This window comes from Podarcis raffonei, chromosome 2, assembly GCF_027172205.1.
Source record: "Podarcis raffonei isolate rPodRaf1 chromosome 2, rPodRaf1.pri, whole genome shotgun sequence".
NCBI lineage: Eukaryota > Metazoa > Chordata > Lepidosauria > Squamata > Lacertidae > Podarcis > Podarcis raffonei.
This window is the reverse complement of record NC_070603.1, coordinates 113,110,411-113,127,473: the sequence shown is the minus strand read 5'-3', so window position 1 is coordinate 113,127,473 and position 17,063 is coordinate 113,110,411. Positions and strand designations below refer to the sequence as shown.

Genomic DNA, 17,063 nt, shown 5'->3' with positions numbered 1-17,063 from the left:
TCTTAGTCGGTCTCATATGTTTGGAAAGATAAATCTCTTGCTGCACCTTATCCCTGGAAGGCAAAAGGATACAGAATTTATGTATCTAAATACCCTTACTCCTCATATAAATTGCAGCCATGGACTCCTTTGAGAGGAAGAGCGGGATATAAATTTAATAAATTTGGTATTGTACTGAGTGGCAGCAAATTGTTACACAACTGAAAAACAAAACACCGTCATAGTTCCACTTCACTTTGCAGTGAACAAAGTGCACCTCTCTTTCAAATCAGAACCAGTGAAGGCGGTGACGGTCCTGTGTGAGTGTCTGGAGGCGGTTGGAGGATGGATGGCGGCTAACAGATTGAGGTTGAATCCTGACAAGACAGAAGTACTGTTTCTGGGGGACAGGAGGCGGGCAGGTGTGGAGGACTCCCTGATCCTGAATGGGGTAACTGTGCCCCTGAAGGACCGGGTGCGCAGCCTGGGAGTCATTTTGGACTCACAGCTGTCCATGGAGGCACAGGTTAAATCCGTGTCCAGGGCAGCTGTGTACCAGCTTCATCTGGTACGCAGGCTGAGACGCTATCTGCCTGCGGACTGCCTCGCCAGAGTGGTGCATGCTCTGGTTATCTCCCGCTTGGACTACTGCAATGCGCTCTACGGGGGGCTACCTTTGAAGGTGACCCGGAAACTACAACTAATCCAGAACGCGGCAGCCAGACTGGTGACTGGGAGCGGCCGCCGAGACCATATAACACTGGTCTTGAAAGACCTACATTGGCTTTCAGTACGTTTCCGAGCACAATTCAAAGTGTTGGTGCTGACCTTTAAAGCTCTAAACGGCCTCGGTCCAGTATACCTGAAGGAGCGTCTCCACCCCCATCGTTCTACCCGGACACTGAGGTCCAGCACCGAGGGCCTCCTGGCGGTTCCCTCACTGCGAGAAGCCAAGTTACAGGGAACCAGGCAGAGGGCCTTCTCGGTAGTGGCACCCACCCTGTGGAACGCCCTGCCACCAGATGTCAAAGAGAACAACAACTACCAGACTTTTAGAAGACATCTGAAGGCAGCCCTCTTTAGGGAAGCTTTTAATGTTTGATGTATCACAGTATTTTAATATTCTTTTGGAAGCCGCCCAGAGTGGCTGGGGAAGCCCAGCCAGATGGGCGGGGTATAAATAATAAATTATTATTATTATGAACAAAGACGTGAATCGCCCTGAGACCTCCGGGTATACAGCGGTATATAAATTCAATAATATTAAATAATAAATACAGGCAGGTCTTTGCTTTTCTTCTTTTCAGCCCAGCCGTATGCTAACCTGGCTTCTCTCTGCTTTGCTCAGCCTCTCCTGGGAGCAACAACAGCGATCCTGAAGGAAAAACAAGCCTGCATCTGATTGCAAATTGGGAGAATTTGTACACTTTCTGAGGCTTTACTTCAGAAGTGTCTAATCTTCAGCCCTGAACCGCAGGTTACACCATCACTGACCAGCGGCCATGCTGGTTTGGGCAGATGGAAATTTTGATCCCACATCATCTGGAGGGCCAAAGCTTCCCCATCTTATAATCTACTTGACTGGAAGCACGAATTGGTCACTGAAACCGGCATGCCCAAACAGATGAGCTATGCTTGACTTTTGCTTTGCACGTACAGTGGTACCTCGGGTTACATACGCTTCAGGTTACATACGCTTCAGGTTACAGACTCCGCTAACCCAGAAATAGTACCTCAGGTTAAGAACTTTACCTCAGGATGAAAACAGAAATCGTGCGGCAGCAGCGGGAGGCCCCATTAGCTAAAGTGGTGCTTCAGGTGAAGAACAGTTTCAGGTTAAGAACAGAGCTCCAGAACGAATTAAGTACTTAACCCGAGGTACCACTGTCTACCACAGTGGGTTTCCATGTTAAGATCAAAGAAAGTACACCGCACCAGAATTGAGGTCAGTTTGGTTTCATTTAACCGAAAGCTTTCCCGCTTGTTGGCTGGGAGATCTGCTCGCTCAGCCTTTCCCCATAATGGTGACAAGTTGTACTATAAGTAGATGATGTTGCGTTCAGGGTATATTTCGTTGGCATGGTCATGTTGTGCGGATGCCTGATGATCGTCTTCCAAAGCAACTACCCTATTCTGAACTTTAAAATGGAAAGCGTAATGCTGGTGGTCAACAAAAGAGGTTTAAAGACTCTCTCAAGGCAAATTTTTTAAAATGTATATACACTGACAACTGGGAAACACTGGCCTGCGAGCGCTCCAGTTGGAGAACAGCCTTTACCAAAGGTGTCATGGGCTTTGAAGACACTCGAACTCAGGGCGCAAGGGAGAAACGTGCTAGGAGGAAGGCACACTTGGCAAATCCACACCGTGATCAACTCCCGCCTGGAAACCACTGTCCCCACTGTGGAAGGACGTGTGGATCCAGAATTGGCCTCCACAGTCACTTACGGACTCATTGTTAAAATTGTGTTTATGGAAGACAATCTTACTCGGCTACAAAGAAGATATTCATGATTCCATAACATTCTGCATACCCCCCCCCCAAAAAAAAACATTTAGCAAGGACAAATCTGCACCATACATTCTTATACCACTTTTAACAATTGTGGCTTCCCCCTGAAGAATTTTGGGAAGCGTAGTTTGTTAAGAGTACCAAGAGTTCTTGGGAGATACACACATACACCCTTTGTTGTTGCTTAGTTGTTTAGTTGTGTCCAACTCTTGGTGACCCCCTGGACCAGAGCACGCCAGGCACTCCTGTCTTCCACTGCCTCCCGCAGTTTGGTCAAACTCATGCTGGTAGCTTCAAGAACACTGTCCAACCATCTCGTCCTCTGTCGTCCCCTTCTCCTTCTGCCCTCCATCTTTCCCAACATCAGGGTCTTTTCCAGGGAGTCTTCTCTTCTCATGAGGTGGCCAAAGTCTTGGAGCCTCAGCTTCAGGATCTGTCCTTCCAGTGAGCACTCAGGGCTGATTTCCTTCAGAATGGATGCGTTTGATCTTCTTGCAGTCCATGGGACTCTCAAGAGTCTCCTCCAGCACCATAATTCAATTCTTTGGCGATCAGCCTTCTTTATGGTCCAGCTCTCACTTCCATACATCACTACTGGGAAAACCATAGCTTTAACTATACGGACCTTGGTCGGCAAGGTGATGTCTCTACGTCTATAAAATAGACGGCTTGCCTTTTCACTCCTGTTTTCGGCACGCGGGAAACCACAGAACGAATAAAATTGGTCTGAGCCACACCTTTCCCAGGAGCAGCCAATCCACGGAGGGCGAATCCGCCCTCCATGAAACGAGGAGGGATCCAGAGCTTCTCGCGCAAACACACGTCTTCCCTCCCTCTCTCCCTCCCTCACACCAAGCAGTTTTAAGGAAAGCGATGCCCTTTAAAACCTCTCGTGTGGGAAAAGGCCCGTTGCAAGAAAATAAATGGCACCCAAGCGAGAGCAGACTCGGGACTTGCCTGCAAAGCCAGATTTTCACCTTTCACTCCCCCTCACCCCCACGCGCAAGCAACTTTCGCTGCTCCACCTGCGTTCATTCGTGGGCACTCGGCGCGCCTTCTCATTCATGCGCGCTCGGTTCATTCATTGATTCTTGCCCCAAACACGCCACGCCCACGCCCCCAACCCCCCCCCCGCGCAGGGATAGGCGTGGCTTCGGCCGCCACTATTTATCGGTCGCCTGGAGCAGCTTTAGAACTTCCCTGCTTTCCCTTTCGCGCGGGTGCTTCCTCCGCATCCACAGTTTCGCCATCTCTGGACGCTGGCCGTTGTCTGCTCTCTCTTCCCCACCCTAAAAAGTACCGGAATTGGCAGCACGCAGCGTTTTGGCAGGTAACTCCTCCTTTCCTATCTTGCTGGGTAAAAAAGCTGGGGGCTGTTTTGAGCTGGCATCTTAGGGAAATTGCTGTGCGTTAAAACTAGCTCCACTTATTATTATTATTATTATTATTATTATTATTATTATTATTATTATTATTATTATTATTATTATTCTTGCACAACCTAGTCTTCCTCCTAGCTGAATAAGGGGAGCACGGGAGGCTTGCGAGGAAAGAGCCTTTGCCGCCTCGTTGCCCCCTCCCTCAGCGTCACAGGATCCAGTTTCCTGTCTAGTATACTGGAATCCTGAATCTTCTATGAAGCTGCCTAGCTTTTACCGACCCTTTGTGAATAAACCTCAACAGTCAATAGGCTATGTTTAGTTCAGTTGCAGAGCCACAGTGGGTTTATTTTGTATTTTTACCTTCTGCCTGCTTTCTCCCCCCCCCAACCTTTTATTCCTAAGGAAAGTTCCTTCATGTGACAGCTGATGTGTGTATGTCTGCCAGCCTCAGGGTTACAGAATCTCCACCTACCTAGACACTTGGTATTCAGGCTACTGGGAGTTTAGGATCACAGTTTGTATTGACCACACACTCTTCTGAGGTCTGGGAGAGTCTCTGAGATATTGATAGACACTGGCTCAATCCCTTTTTTTAAAGTACCTGCTTTAGTGTGTTCCAGTTTTAAATATACAGTGGTACCTCGGGTTAAGTACTTAATTCGTTCTGGAGGTCCGTTCTTAACCTGAAACTGTTCTTAACCTGAAGCACCACTTTAGCTAATGGAGCCTCCAGCTGCCACCACGCGATTTCTGTTCTCATCCTGAGGTAAAGTTCTTAACCCAAAGAACTTTGGGTTCTTCTGGGTTTATTTCTGGGTTAGCGGAGTCTGTAACCTGAAGCGTATGTAACCTGAAGCGTATGTAACCCAAGGTACCAGTGTGTGTGTGTGTGTGTGTGTGTACACACAAACACACAGTGGTACCTCGGGTTACATACGCTTCAGGTTACATTCACTTCAGGTTAAGAACGGACGAATTAAGTATTTAACCTGAGGTACCACTGTGTGTGTGTGTGTGTGTGTGTGTGTGTGAAGACCCCCTCGCTGAAGAAAGTTGCAAAAATTAAGTATCACCCCTTAAAATGACACTCCCTACAAAGCCCTGCTTTGATCTATTTATCTGTCTAAATTGAGGATGGAGTTACAACTCCCACAATCCCTGTCAATTGGCCATGCTACCTGGGATTGATGGGGCAGGTGGGCACTGTGTTGGCTATGCTTGATGTAAATGGATGTCCGGAAAAACATTTCGTTTTCTTGAAATACCCTTTCCTTCCTCCTCCTCCTCCTCCAACAATTCCTCATTTTCTCACCCGCTCACCCTCAGGCTGAGTGAGTGGTTGTTGAGAACATGTGAAGAGTGTTAGAGGCCAGAAGAGGAGTTCATCTCTGTGTGGACTGTGATTTGCTGAAGCTGTCAATCAATTGATGGACTAGTTGTCTAGGTGCAAGTTTCTTTAGTGTGGAGGTACATGAGAGGTGAGATTATATCGTGTGAAATTTAATTACTCTGCTAAAGAGGTGCTCTGTTGCGTATAGCTTTGCTATAAAGTGAGGTTTTCAAGTCTTGGCTTATATATTTGAGTGGGGTTTATATATTAGTGAGGTATAAGAAAGGGCACAGGTACTTTTTGTTAGAATTCCTGCCCCATGATTGCAGTCATGGGATTGTTGTCGATCACATGATGGTGTATGTTTTCATTCCACAGAGTGGGAAGTAACGGAGACAGGATGTTTGTGTTACTGTGTTCCGTGAAGTGGGACTATTTGTCCTTTGTCCTTTTTCTCTTTGCTGTCTGATGCTAGAGAGAGAGGGAGCCATGTTGCAGTTTATATGTAAATAAAGTAAGGCAAAAAGGTAAAGGTCCATTAGGTCCAGTCGTGGCTGACTCTGGGGTTGCAGCGCTCATCTCGCTTTATTCACCGAGGGAGCCGGCATACAGCTTCATGTGGGTCATGTGGCCACCACGACTAAGCCGCTTCTGGCGAACCAGAGCAGCGCACGGAAACGCCGTTTACCTTCCCACCGGAGTGGTACCTATTTATCTACTTGCACTTTGACGTGCTTTCGAACTGCTAGGTTGGCAGGAGCAGGGACCGAGCAATGGGAGCTCACCCCATCGCCCGGATTCAAACCGCCGACCTTCTGATCGGCAAGTCCTAGGCTCTGTGCTTTAACCCACAGCGCCACCCGCGTCCTGTAAATAAAGTAGATTAGCCTAAATGCTGAGTTGCTGAGGTCTGTTACACAAGCTGCAAAGTCTGCGGATCCCTAAGTGTGCCAGTGTCTGTTGGCATCGGTCGCTGTGATGTTCGGGCTGAAGAAAGCTTTTGAAGCTCTCGAACGATCGACTAGGAGGGAGAGAACATGCCAGTCGGGCATGTGTCTCTGCCAGGGTCCTACTTGAGTGTAGGCTGAACTCCTGACACTATTTCCCTCTTTTCCTGCAGTTCCAGGAAGAGAACCACCATGGCTGCTGACAACCTCAGGAAGAGGCTTCAGGAGGAGGTGACTTGCTGCATTTGCCTCGACTTCTTCACCAATCCTGTCACCTTAGAGTGCGAGCACAGCTTCTGCTCCGCCTGCATTGCCCAGTGTCGGGGGGAATCTTCTGCCAATGCCCTCTGCCCTCTGTGTAAAAGGGCCATCCGGGCAACAAAGTCCAAGCCAAACAAGCAGCTGGGCAACTTTGCCGAGATAGCCAAGCAGCTGAGAGATCAGGAGAAGGAGGAGGCTGAAGGGAGGCGGTTCTGCAGGAGACACGGGGAGCCCCTGAAACTCTTCTGCAAGGATGACCAAGTCCCCATCTGTGTGGTGTGTGACTGGTCCAAGGAGCACAAAGGACATGAAGTGGTTCCCAAGGATGAGGCAGCCCAAGAATACAGGGTAGGTTAAGGTTACCAGATTTTTTTCAATGAAATAAATAAAAATTAAAAAAATAAATAAAATATTTTTATTAAACAATTTCAGCATGAATCCAGGGACACTTTCCTTTTTTCTTTTTTAAAAAATATTTTTATTAAACAATTTCAGCGTAACAAATTATCAGTCCAAATAATCAATTACATTATTTTTTCCCCTTCTCCCCCACACCCACTATTTCCTTCAGTTCCCCTCTCTGGTTTCTTTGCACATATTGTTCTCTGCATGTTATAAAACTGTACATATCCTTGCCTTATCTATCATGTGCTCAACTAATAAATTTGTGGATGTTTATTCAAAAACCTGCCAAGGAGTCCAGGTCATTTTGTTGTCTTTTTAGGTAATTTGTAAAGAGCTCCCATTCTTCCTTGAAGTCACAATTGTCCTTATCACGCAATTTGTATGTCAATTTGGCCAATTCTGCATAGCTCATCAATTTTTCTTGCCACTGCTCTTTCGTTGGGATTTCCTCATTCTTCCATTCTTGTGCTAACAAGACTCTTGCCGCTGTTGTACCATACATAAATAAGTTCTTTATTTTTCTTGGCAGGTCTTGTCCTACAACCCCTAACAAAAATGCTTCTGGGTTTTTTTAAAAAATGTCATTTTAAACATTTTTTCTATTCATTATATATCATTTCCCTTTTTTTTTTTTTACTTCTCTACATTCCCACCACATATGATAAAAAGTACCTTCTTTTTCTTTACATTTCCAACATATGTTTGACCCGGTTTTGTACATTTTTGCTATTTGTACTGGTTTGATATACCATCTGTACATCATTTTCATATAATTTTCTTTCAAAAGAGAACATTCTGTAAATTTCAGATCTCCCTTCCACAATTTTCCCCAGTCCTCAAATTGTATATTATGTCCTATATCTTGTGCAATTCGGGGCGGGGACACTTTTTAACTTCATACTAAACAAATGGATTTTGTCAGGGCACTGATTTGTAGAAACGGGGACGTCTGGTAACCTTAGGGTAGGTGGGACGCTGCTTCGGGGAGCAGTGAACAGGGCACGCTTTGTGTTTGTGGACAGGCAGTAAAATTGGAACGCTCTTTGGAGAGTAGCAATGCAGAGGTTTGCCATTGCCCCAGTTCCAAACAGTCCTGAGTATGTACAGGGACACTAAATGGTGACTGGCTGTCACAGACTGGCTCGATGCAGATAAATTGTAGGGGGAATCTGGTTGGGGAACCCCTAAAGCAGGCACGTCCAACAGGTAGATCATGATCTACCGGTAGATTGCTGCCTCCCCCCAAAGAAGCTCATCAACTTTGGCTCCCCTAAAAAAAGCTCAACATTAGCCCCGCACCCCTAAAAAACGGGCCTTCCTTCTCCCTAAAGAAAGCTCAACAACTTTGACCTGAACCCCCAAAAAGGGGGTAGGTCACTGCCAGGTTTTAACTCTGTGAGTAGATCGCAGTCTCTTGTGAGTTGGCCACCCCTGCCCTAAGGGAAGAAGGATCAGAGCCTGGGAGTGGCGATGTGACAACCATGAATGGTCACAGGGAGCAGACTGGAATGAGGTGGTGTTGGAAGCTGGGGAGGAAACAGGGCTTAGTGGGCAGGGAGAGTCTGTGGCAGAGAGAAGTCCAGAATCAGAGGCAGGAGCGGAGGGGGACAGAAGGCAGAGATGAGGCAGGGTGCTGAAAAGTCACGAGTATCTCCCCTCCTGCTGCGACAAGCTCCCCTCACCCCTTATCTCCCAGAACCAGAAGAGGGCTGAAATGAGCATAGCAGTGGAAGGCTGCAGGCAGGCACAGTCTCTGATTGCTTGGGGAAAGCTCTGTAGAGGAGGGGACTTAGACAGCTGTGGGAGGTGGGCACTTTCAGTCTCGGCAACTGATCAATGGGGCAAGACCCACCAGGAATGAGCTGCTGGGCTCATTAGACCTGACACTCAGCCAAGTTGGTGCATCGAGTAAAATAGATTCAGGGGTGAGGAAATTGGGGCTCCCTCCAGGTGTTACTGAACTACAACTCCCAACAGCCCCTACCATCATGGCTAGTGGTCAGGGAGGATTCAAGCTGTACCTGAGCAACGTTTATAGGGCTGAGAATTAGCCACTCCTGAAGTAAAGCCCCAGAGGGAATTGGGAAGCAAGAAGCAGAGTGAAGGGAGCTTCCATTGAAACAATAGTGACTTTTTTCTTTTCTCCCCCCCCCCTATAATTTTTATTAAATTTCTGTTTTACATTTTAGAATATTTATTTAAACAACCTTAAAATATCAGTGACTTCCCTTCTCTTTCCATGGTTCATTTTACAAAACATAAATCCCTGCATATTTTATATAAACCAAACCATTCAGTAGTCCATTATTACATCCATCAAAACTTATTTACATTGTTGAATTTATCTTAAAGCTGCCCACGTTTTCAAATAAACACAATTTTCCTCCATATATTCAGTAAACATTTCCCAATCTTCTTTAAACATATGTTCTTCTTGTTCTCTTATTCTATATGCTAGGTCTGCAAGTTGCGCATAATCCATCATCTTAAATTGCCATTCTTCTTTAGTTGGGACTTCGCTCGATTTCCATTTTTTGGCTAACGAAACACGGGCTGCAGTAGTGGCATACATAAATAACCTGGGAATTTCCATCTGAATTATCCCCAACCCAAAGGACTCTTTGTTTTTGGAAAAGCACTTTTAAACATTTTTTTTCCAATTCCTTATGGAACAATAGTGACTTTTTTCAAACCTGCTCTAACACGATTTCTCGCCCTCCTCTCCAGGATCACATCGGCAGCTTGCTGGAAGTGATGAGGAAGCAGAGAGAAGAGATACTGGTGCATATATTGAATACAGAAAAGGAAAGCCAAGACCTGCTTGTATGTGTCTCTTTTCACCAGGAACTTGTGGCGCTATTATTTTGAGCACCACGTGCCACCAAGAGTTGCCTAGTGTATCCTGAGCTCTCAGAAAGCCCCCTGAAGATGCTCTGACTTCCTAGAATGCCCTAGAAAGCTATTGTGCCTTGGGAGCATAGCTGAATGTTGTGGTTCCCTAAAGGTGGCTTAAGCACCACAATGTGATCCATAAATGGATTTTTTTTTGGGGGGTGGGGGGCAGGAGGGAAGACAGACAATGCATGCCACCCTGATCTCTTGGAAGACAGGATGGAAAATGTTGTAATTAAAGTAAATACAGTGGTACCTCTGGTTGCGAACAGGATCCATTCCGGAGGCCCTTTCGCAACCTGAAGCACTGTATCTGCGCAGGTGCGCAGCGTGAGTTGGTGCTTGTGTGCATGCGCAAAGTGCGATTTAGCGCTTCTGCACATGCGCGAGTGGTGAAACCCAGAAGTAACCCTTTCCGGTACTTCTGGGTTGTCGCAGGACGCAACCTGAAAAAACATATCACGAAGCAAACATAACATGAGGTATGACTGTAGACGTCTGACTTTGCTTTATATTTTTATTATTACCTTCATACCCCAGGTTTCCTCCAAGGAAACTCAGGGTGGCATATCTGCCATAGCTGTCAACCGTCCCTTATTTAGCGGGAAACTCCCTTATCCCAGCACCGTGTCCCGCTGCTGTCCCTTACTGATGATGCCCCTTAAATTTCCCGGGTTTCATGCTCGCCCGGCTCAGGAAGGAAGCAGTGGCTCGGAGTCCTCCGCTGCGAGAGAGAGTGCGCGGTGGCGCCGTCATCCTGGCGCGAGGAGTTCCATCGGCCCTTCCCCGCCCGAGAGAGGGGGGGGAGGGAGAGAGACTCTCACCCACGCCGCCCCAGAGGCGGCAGCGGTGATGGCAGCTGAGGAGGCAGCCTGAGAGAGGAGGAAGAGGAGGGGATGGGGAGGGATGCAGAAGGGCGCCGCCGCAACCGCCTCATGCCGGATTGACAGCATCTGTCAATCCTACCAATGTATGTAACTCTTCACAATAGCAAAATCCCTTATTTTGGCTGCTGATCCCTTATTTTCGAGGCAGCTGGTCCCTAATTTTCAAATCTATAAGTTGACAGCTATGCATATTTGCATTTCTCCCCCCCCCCCCCATTTTATCCTTGTTCGGTAGGTTAGGCTGAGAGACAGTGGCTGGCCCAAGGGCAGCCAGTTAGCATTATGGCTGAGTGGGGGTGGGTGGGATTTGAACCCTTGTCCCTCAGGTCCCTTAGTCGAGCTCTCTAACCACCACACCGCACCGGCTCCCCCTCTCTCCACCTGCTGCAGAAACGGATAGAATCAGAGCGGGAGAAAATGACAGCGGGGGTCAAGCAGCTGTACCACATTATCAAAAAGCAACTGGGCTTCATCGTGGCACAGATGGAATGGGCCAAGAAGGAGATTATGACGAAGAGGGACGCGCAAATGGCCAAACTCTCCCAGGACCTCTCCTCTCTGGGCAGCAGCATCCAAGAGATGGAGCAGATGTCTCGGCTGCCTGTGAGTGACTTCCTGCAGGTAAAATGGCTGGCTGTATTTCCCCCCAGTACAGTCGTACCTCAGAAGTCGAACAGAATCCGTTCCGGAAGTCCATTTGACTTCCAAAGCGTTCGACTTCCAAAGCGCGGCTTCTGAATGGCTGCAGGAAGCTCCTGCAGCCAATCGGAAGCCCTGTTTTTGAGGTTCGGCTTCCGAAAGAACGTTCGAAAGGTGGAACACTCACTTCCGGTTTTCGATCGTTTGGGAGCTGGAACGTTCAACTCCCAAGGCGTTCGGGAGCCGAAGCACGATTATAGTGTTGTACAGTGGTACCTCAGGTTACATATGCTTCAGGTTACAGACTCTGCTAACCCAGAAATAGTGCTTCAGGTTAAGAACTTTGCTTCAGGATGAGAACAGAAATCAGGCTCCGGCGGCGCGGCAGCAGCAGCAGGAGGCCCCATTAGCTAAAGTGGTGCTTCAGGTTAAGAACAGTTTCAGGTTAAGTACGTACCTCCGGAACGAATTAAGTACTTAACCTGAGGTACCACTGTATACAGAATAAAGCTGGGGGAAGAAGTAGTCGGGGGGGGGAGAAGATTGCCCCCCCTTTAACCTTTTCCAACTCAACAATATCCTTTTGGAGTTGAGGTGACCAGAACTTTATACAGGACTCCAAATGCAGTCGCACCACAGATTTGTATAAGGCATGGGTAGGCAAACTAAGACCCGGGGGCCGGATCCTGCCCAATTGCCTTCTTAATTGGGCTCGTGGATGTTCTGGGAATCAGAGTGTTTCTACATGAGTAGAATGTATCCTATTTAAAATGCATCTCTGGGTTATCTGTGGGGCATAGGAATTCGTTCATTCCCCCCCCCCCTTCAAAATAAAATCTGGTCCCCCACAAGGTCTGAGGGACAGTGGACCAGCTCCCTGCTGAAAAAGTTTGCTGGCCCCTGGTATAAGGGCATGCATTAGGATATTGGCAGTTTTTGTTTTCTTTCCCAGCGATCCTTAGCTAGAAATTTCAAACCCCCAATGCATCCTTACTCCAGGGGGCATTCAGGTTCTGTGGGGGTCTCCTTAGCAGCCTGCGGCAGGGCACTCAGTTCCCTCTTCTCCCTCTCCCCCCTATAGGACGTTGCAGGCACCTTGCAAAGGTAAGTGGGTCCCGTTCGTTCTGTTTCACATTCGATTTACCTTGAATGGCTTTGCACAATAGGGGAAGTTGCTGCTGCAGCGCTGTTTAACCTGTTCCTTCCCCAGTTGTATTTGTACCTGGCTCAGCTCTTCCAAAGGACCACCCAGCTTTGCACAGGGAAGAAGGTGGTGGTGAAGGAATCTCCTCTTCCTTTTAATTTCACTTGCTGAAGGTCAATTGGCTTGTCCTTAAAGGGGCGGCACTTCCTGTGAGAGGGGGATGATCTGTTGGACTATTCTTGGGATGGTGTGGGATGAACTTATTGGCAAACCTATTTGGTGTTTCACAACTTTCTGACTAGTTGCAGGACCTTACCCAGACCCAGCAGAGTAAACGCAGAATCCACGGAAGCAATTGGTGACTTGGCTGCAGACAGGATAGATGAACTTGTAGTTAGGTGTTTATTATATACAGTGGACTATTTACAGGAACAGAACACAGATCTTTTGCTAGCTTTCTCTGACACGACTCACAACTCCTACACTGACACAGAACTCTGAACCTCTGAACACTGAACTAACACATTCCAGTTAGTAGGCCAGTAATTATCACTCCCTCGAGAGAGCTTGACCAATCAGGGAGCTTTCTGCATGTCTCTGTTATCACCAGGAAGACTTACTCCTTCAGATTGCCTTCTGGCTGTCTGCCAAACCTTAATTGACTCTGTGTGAGTAGCTGCACGTACACAGTTTCCCAACAGAACTTTAGATAGTCTTGAAGCCCAGCTGCTTATTATGGTGTCTTCTTCTCCACTAAGTAGCCCGCAAGGCAGGAAGGATGGAGTGTGACCTACAGTACAAAAATGACCCAAATTGTGCCAGTTTTCTGTCCCTGTGAGATGGGCTTATTGGTGTTCACCTTCCTTCCTTCCTTCCTTCCTTCCTTCCTTCCTTCCTTCCTTCCTTCCTTTTTCTGTCCATTTCTCTCTTTTCCTGCCACTGTGATTAATAATCTGTCCAGATAAAGGGATAAATCATCATTATAGGCTCTTTTTCTCTTTCTCCAGGAGCAAGGAGGTCAAGTTTAAAAACGTAGCCGCTTTCCCTCCAAAACTAAAATGGAAAACTTGGGAGTTTTGGGACATCACTGCCATTTTGCAGAAGTTCACAGAGAAATTCAAAGGTATCGGAAGGGTTTGGGGTGGGGAATCGGCTGCCAAGCAAGGGAGGGAGGGTGGAATTGGCGGGGGAATGAGGGTTTGTAGGAGATTCTCTCAGATGAAGGGGAGCTCAGGCAACAGTGAGGAGGCCATTTTTTATTTCTACCAGAAGCCCAGCTTCCTGCATCTGGAAGTAACTGCTTCCTAGGGTATTGTTGCCTTGCAGCAGAGGAGCACAGAGAATGCCTAAGGAAGTTTGGATTCTTCTCTCCTGTCAGCCCCTCGATGAAAGAAAGAAGGCCCTGCATTGTCAGCTAGGAACCTGGAAATGGCAGTGTTATAAAGCCATAACACACACATACACCTTAACCAGACTCGAAGTGAAGGTGACTGGATTTCATGGGCAAACCAGGATCCATCCTATAGACTTTTGGCGTTGGAAGGCACCCAAAAGCTCTGTTCAGTTGACTATTTATTTATTCACTTAATTTCCTTTATGAATCGCTTCTCATAAAGCTTCCCAAAGCAATTTCACAAGAAAAACATATACAGACTGGCTTATCCACGCCTCCCCTTGTTCTGCTGCTTCCGTCACCCTCCTGGGGGGAAAACGACTCTTTAGTGCTCAATCGGAGCTAACAGGAATTTGGGTTTTCCCCAGATTGCCAAAATCTACTGGTACCACATTCCCGATAGGTGGTCCTGCAACCTTTGATTAAAAGCCCTCTTAACAAAAGGGGGGGGGTGTCTATCGGTTACTGGTTTTTACACATGGGGTGGTTTTCTGTTCATTTGAAGCACTCCTTTGATCTCACTCCCCCATTTTCTTCTACAGGCAATCTGATATCTGGATATTCACTGCGTAAAGGTAAATTTCAGGCAGCAAAAGGTGGTGTTGAGGTACCTCTCAATAGCTTGACCACCTATTTCTTTGTTCACTCACTTTAAATCCAGGGTGGGAAACTGGATTGAGAAGTAGCCACAGAGTGTTTGTTGTGGGGGAGGAAGGGAAAGGAGAATGTTAGCCGTTTTGAGACTCCTTCGGGTACAGTGGTGCCTCGCAAGACGAAATTAATCCATTCCGCGAGTCTCTTCGTCTTGCGGTTTTTTCGTCTTGCGAAGCACAGCTATTAGCGGCTTAGCGGCTATTAACGGCTTAGCGGCTTTAAGAAAAAGGAAACAAACTCACAAGAACTCGCAAGACGTTTCGTCTTGCGAAGCAAGCCCATAGGGAAAATCGTCTAGCGAAGCAACGCAAAAACCGAAAAACCCTTTCGTCTTGCGCGTTTTTCGTTTTGCGAGGCATTCGTCTTGCGGGGCATCACTGTGGTGATAAAGCGGGATATCAAATCCAAACTCCTCCTCCTCTTCTCTTCTTCTGCAGCGAAAGTGTCTCTGAACCCAGCCACGGCCCATCCTCGGCTCATCATATCCGAGGACCTGAGAAGTTTGGCGCTGGCAGAAAGGCCGCAGGCTCTTCCTCTCGGCGCTGGCCGATTTGAGCGCTGGCCCTGCGCTCAGTGCCGGGAGTCCTTCAGCTCTGGCAGAAGCTACTGGGAAGTCGAAGTGAGGAACGAGGGCGCCTGGGCTCTGGGCATCTCAAAACCGCTTGTGGCAGTCAGGAAAGATGCACAGCCTTCCCCGGAAGCCGGCGTCTGGGCTATTGGGAGATGGGAGGGTCAGTACAGGGCTGTTGTCCCACCACATTACCCTTTCCTGTATCCGAGCAGGGAGCCCCAAAGAATACGAGTGGCCCTGAATCTGGATGCTCAACAGGTGGCTTTTTTTGATGCTGAGGCGGCAAGCCTGCTGCACACTTTCTCCTTAGCCGAATCCTCGTCCGACACCTTCTGCCCCTTCTTTTGGATCTGGAAAAAATCCCATCTCCAACTCTGCCCGTGAGAAAGGAGAGCGGTCTCTGTTGTTGATCTATTTTCTGCTCCTTCCCTCCGGCTGCTCCCAATGCAAGCTAACAACAAACCTCCAGACCAAAAGGCTGGCTATTCTTCCACACTCTAAGGTTCTGTTTTTTCACAAAACAGAAGCTGCCTCTCTTTGAAATCGGTGTAAATGCTTTTTAATGTTTGATTTTACCTTACAGAACGAGCAGCCTTGGAGGTTTCTTTAGAACCATGGAAGTTTTATATATATATTCTTAACACACAAATAAAAAGAATAAAGGATCGTTACTCTCAAGGTGGCCTGAGCTTTATTTGTTGTGGAAAGTCCAGGATCTGAAGCATCTGTTGCTGCTTTTCTGTGGCTAAATGTTTTTGACTTTAAGAGCTGTTTGACAGTGGAGCAGTCTCCCTTCGGAGGTTGTGGGTTCTCCTTCCTTGGAGGTTTTTAAGCAGAGATTAGATGACCCGTCTGTCCTGGATGATTTAGCTGAGATTCCTGCAATCCTAGATGACCCTAGGAGATCTCTTTGAATTCAACAATTCTGTGGTTTTATTATTCCCTGGTGGGTAGATCCTTGGCGTATTTACATAAAATTGCAAAAAAAGGAGTGAGTGTTGTAACTTTGAGCCACATCTGCAACATGTTTTTGCATGCAAGCAATGATGGCTGTCGGACGCGGGTGGCGCTGTGGGTTAAACCACAGAGCCTAGGACTTGCCAATCAGAAGGTTGGCGGTTCGAATCCCCGCGACGGGGTGAGCTCCCATTGCTCGGTCCCTGCTCCTGCCAACCTAGCAGTTTGAAAGCATGTCAAAGTGCAAGTAGATAAACAGGTACTGCTCTGGCGGGAAGGTAAACAGCGTTTCCCTGCACTGCTCTGGTTCGCCAGAAGCGGCTTAGTCCTGCTGGCCACATGACCCGGAAGCTGTACGCCGGCTCCCTCAGCCAGTAAAGTGAGATGAGCGCCGCAACCCCAGAGTCGGCCACGACTGGACCTAATGGTCAGGGGTCCCTTTACCTTTAATGATGGCTGTCAATGGCAACAAAGGACTCTTTGCAGCGAAGCTTCCCTATATTCTGAGTTCGCTGTTTCTTCAGAAACAAAAGGTGGACAAATTTCTCCAGTATGGCAGCGCAGCACTTTTAGAGCTGTGGAGGTAAGGGGATAAGTCACTGTGGCTAGTAGCCTCCGATAGCAATAACTGCCATAAATTTTTTCCATTCGTCTTTTTAAGCCATCCAGGTTAGTGACCAACACTGGGGAATGCCGTACTTTAATCAGGCACGGTACGAAGACGTACCATATTTTTCCGTGTATAAGACGTAGGATTTTTTATAAAGAAATACTGTTTAAAATTAGGGGTCGTCTTATAGACGGGTAGTGCATAGGGGGGATGGGCGATTGTCATAGCTGTTTCCCTTTTTTTTAAGGGAAATTCCCTTATTCCGAATAGGATTCCTTGCAAGAAAAGGGAAAGGTTGACAGCTATGGCGATTGTTGGCACCTGTGACTAGGAAATACACAGTGGTGATTGGGCGGGTGATTGGTTTATGTGCCAAGGGTGGCTGTTGCAGCAATTTGGTGGGCGATTTGTGGCTGCTGGCGGCAATTGGGCAGATGATTGTTGACTTCTGTGAGGCGTGCGACTGGCAGCTGCGTTGAGGCGGGTGAGTGATTGCCAGC

The 17,063-nt window shown here is 47.6% G+C and overlaps 1 protein-coding gene across 3 annotated transcripts; it reads left to right on the top strand.

Annotated features, from left to right (window-relative positions):
• Positions 1–3,644: 3,644 nt before the first annotated feature.
• LOC128409075 (zinc finger protein RFP-like) lies at positions 3,645–15,674 on the top strand. Of its 3 annotated transcripts, none has more exons than XM_053379278.1 (8): positions 3,645–3,821; positions 6,330–6,759; positions 9,544–9,639; positions 10,986–11,216; positions 12,316–12,338; positions 13,386–13,501; positions 14,314–14,346; positions 14,863–15,674. In XM_053379278.1, the coding sequence occupies exons 2-8, from the start codon at positions 6,343–6,345 to the stop codon at positions 15,378–15,380; spliced, it is 1,434 nt and encodes a 477-aa protein (XP_053235253.1). In that variant the 5' UTR covers positions 3,645–3,821; positions 6,330–6,342; the 3' UTR covers positions 15,381–15,674. The 3 variants fall into 3 exon arrangements, with proteins under 3 accessions (XP_053235253.1, XP_053235252.1, XP_053235251.1); XM_053379277.1 differs by having other exon boundaries at positions 6,324–6,759; XM_053379276.1 differs by lacking the exon at positions 3,645–3,821 and having other exon boundaries at positions 6,135–6,759.
• The last annotated feature ends 1,389 nt before the right edge of the window (positions 15,675–17,063 follow it).